Genomic DNA, 3,005 nt, shown 5'->3' with positions numbered 1-3,005 from the left:
TGGAATTTGTAAAAACCATACAACTAATTTCTATGCATTTAAATTGTGTTTAATGTGCTACATTCAGTAAAATGGAAGCTTAATCACATTTTTGTTTTTAATTGATTTTAGCAAAAATTTGCTCAAATCCTGACTTTTCTAAAATGGGGTCTGAGCTTCAAGATCACGGGACCGTTTGGAAATGTTAATGAAATTTTTTATTAAAATATGTAAAATTTGTAAGTTATCAACATAACTTTTTTTAAACAACAATTTAATGAAATTGTATGTTAAATAAATTGTTCAACCACATTATTTTTGATTATATATTCTTGCAATTACATCTTGCAATTACATTACATTGTGATGTATGGCGGGAACATGCAGATTTTGATACACATGAAATCTCTCAAATGCAAAAAAATAAATAAATAAATATGTATACACTTTTTAAATAAATTTACAAAATACAAATATGCAAACATTTTATAATTTTTTTGTATTTAAAGTTTATATTTACTGCTGCAAGTAGGGACACCACTTGCCACTGCAAATGAAGAATGTCCCAATAGTTTGTTTCCGTCACACTTTTCACTTTTAAAAGTTTCATTATTTTGATTTACTTTACAGCGACTGCAGAAAACAATACACACATTTATACTGATGACATCAATATCAGTGTATGTATGATGTGTACAATCTTTTCCCCAAGGCATTTCTTTTTTTTGTAGGCCTACCTCCATTAGATCGCAGCAACTTTACTCTGGATCCAAACACGGTGAATAAAAACCTTCGTCTGTCTGAGAGGAACAGATTGGCTACTCACGTGAACATATTCCAGAAGTGTCCTGATCATCCAGACAGATTTGATTATTGGGAGCAGGTGTTGTGTAGAGAGAAAGTGTGTGGACGCTGTTACTGGGAAGTTGAGTGGAACAGGACTGTGGGTATATCAGTAGCATATTACGAGCATTACCAGGAAAGGAGCAGGTAATGCATGTTTGCTTGGATGCAATGGTCAGCCCTGGAAACTGTCCTGTAATCCCTGGAGTTGTTCATTCTTGCACAATAACAGAGAGATAAAACTGCCTCTAGAGTCCAGCTCCTGTATAGGAGTGTATGTGGATCACAGTGCAGGAACTCTGTCCTATAATCTCTAACAAATGACCCTCATTCACAGAGAAAAGACAACATTCACTCAGCCTCTCTATCCTGGGTTCAGGGTTATTGAGGAATCATCAGTGAAACTCCGTGATCTGTAAATATTAAGGTTGAGAAAGTCAGGTTAAAGCATTGGTACTTTGTTTTACTCAAAGGTCAAAGCATTTACTGTAACTGAAAATTGTAGACATAAAAAGAATTTACATATAATTCATCTTTTTTTAAGGAATTAAAGAAAATTTTGTTCTAAGCTTTAGAAATACTGAGTATGTCAAGGCAGAAATCATTAGCCAGAACATTAAATATTTGATCAAATTAAGTCCATCCCAACCTTCATGAAATCGCTTCTACAATAATTTAACTATAACCCATAACCATTCAGTTAGGTACTTATTATGAGAACTCCTTAAAAATCTTGTTCTCATTCTCTTTTCTGTATTTCACGTCATCTCTATCTTGTGTATTAATCTAACTTTAACTTTAAACTTATGACAAACTGCTGATGTAAATTTGCAAGTTGATTTGGGTAAAAGTGTCTGCCAAATTAATAAATGTGAATATATATCTAACATCATGTTTTTTTTTTTTACTGAATTCACCAGTTTATGTAAAATATGCTGCTGAATCATTTTTTAGAGTGAAAGAACCCATTTATACTGCATAAATATTTAAATGAGACCTAAAAAGGGAACAGTTTTTCCAGATTATAATTGAGGGAACCAGAAAAAAAGAGAGAGAAATGCCACAAAAATAACATCTAACGATTTATAAAGTCATATGGTAATATAGTATATAGCTCTATATTTGTGACCCAAACATGTGCTGCTTTTGCACTGTCTCATATTACACAATTTTATTACCAGTTACACTGAGTGGTTGATGTAGTGATTTTCAGTCACAATCTTTTGCTGGTTTTAACATATTTAATAAGTTTGACAAATCATAATCAACCTACAAAAATACATTTATTTGTCATTATACTGTACAATATTTTGGGGAAAAAAGGTTAGAAATCTCCACCTTCATATCATCACATACACCGACTGGTTCTCCAGCAGTTACAATACGTACAACGAAAGACGTACAACAGCATTGATAAGTATAGACGAAGCATAATGGCAGATATAACAATACAGAAATTCATAGATGCATGTTGCTTGTGTAAAGCAAATGGTTAAATTTACAAGAACGAACAATAAATTATAAGCTTTTATAAAGTGCACATGAGGCTACAGTCCTGTCTCTAGTGCACACTTCAATTGATACAGCATTTTATACAGACACTAATACACAAACGCTCAAAAACAGATATGTTGAGACCAGTCATTAAGGAATAGCTCATCATTTCATAAATCATTTACTTCCCCTCATGTCTTTATAATTCATTTCTTGTGTGAAATACTAAAGAAGAGCCTCAGCAGAATGTTCATGTTGCTCTTTTCCATACAATAAAAGTGAATTTTCCTTTTTGCATGAACTATTCCTTCAAGTCAAATTTGAGTTAATCTATAAAATAAATATATTGCTACAATTAAGAGGCTCTGAGAATAACTACAATAGCGGGTATGCGAAGGCTTCAGGTAAAGAAATCTTTGGATATGGCCTCTACAAAATTAGGGGCAGACATTAAGATACCAATGGTGCAGAGTATGGTGAACAAAGAAAAGGCCATGAGACAAAGACGGTCAATGACAGATGCTGCAAACTTCCACTCATTACACATAGTCTCCTCCTCGTCTTGGTCCCGGAAGCGTTTGGCAATGTACCGAACTTCATCCAAGATTTTGGACAATTCACTTTCTCCAGGGCCGCTACTAACTGAAGACGCCTGAGCCCCAGGGAGCAGCACATCCTCCTCACCTGTG

The 3,005-nt window shown here is 33.8% G+C and overlaps 1 protein-coding gene across 1 annotated transcript in view; it reads right to left on the bottom strand.

Moving 5' to 3' along the window:
* Nucleotides 1–2,716: 2,716 nt before the first annotated feature.
* LOC107594494 (neuronal acetylcholine receptor subunit alpha-7-like) overlaps nt 2,717–3,005 on the bottom strand; it is a gene marked incomplete at its 5' end in the record, with an annotated part of 11,823 nt that continues 11,534 nt past the window's right edge. Inside the window, one exon of the mRNA XM_016284564.1 lies at nt 2,717–2,958. Within this exon, the coding sequence (XP_016140050.1) occupies nt 2,717–2,958 (242 nt within the window). The remainder of the gene's footprint in view (nt 2,959–3,005) is intronic.

This window comes from Sinocyclocheilus grahami, unplaced genomic scaffold, assembly GCF_001515645.1.
Source record: "Sinocyclocheilus grahami isolate Dianchi unplaced genomic scaffold, SAMN03320097.WGS_v1.1 scaffold184.1, whole genome shotgun sequence".
Taxonomy (NCBI): domain Eukaryota; kingdom Metazoa; phylum Chordata; class Actinopteri; order Cypriniformes; family Cyprinidae; genus Sinocyclocheilus; species Sinocyclocheilus grahami.
The sequence above is the reverse complement of the archived record's forward strand: the minus strand, read 5'-3'. Positions and strand labels throughout refer to the sequence as shown.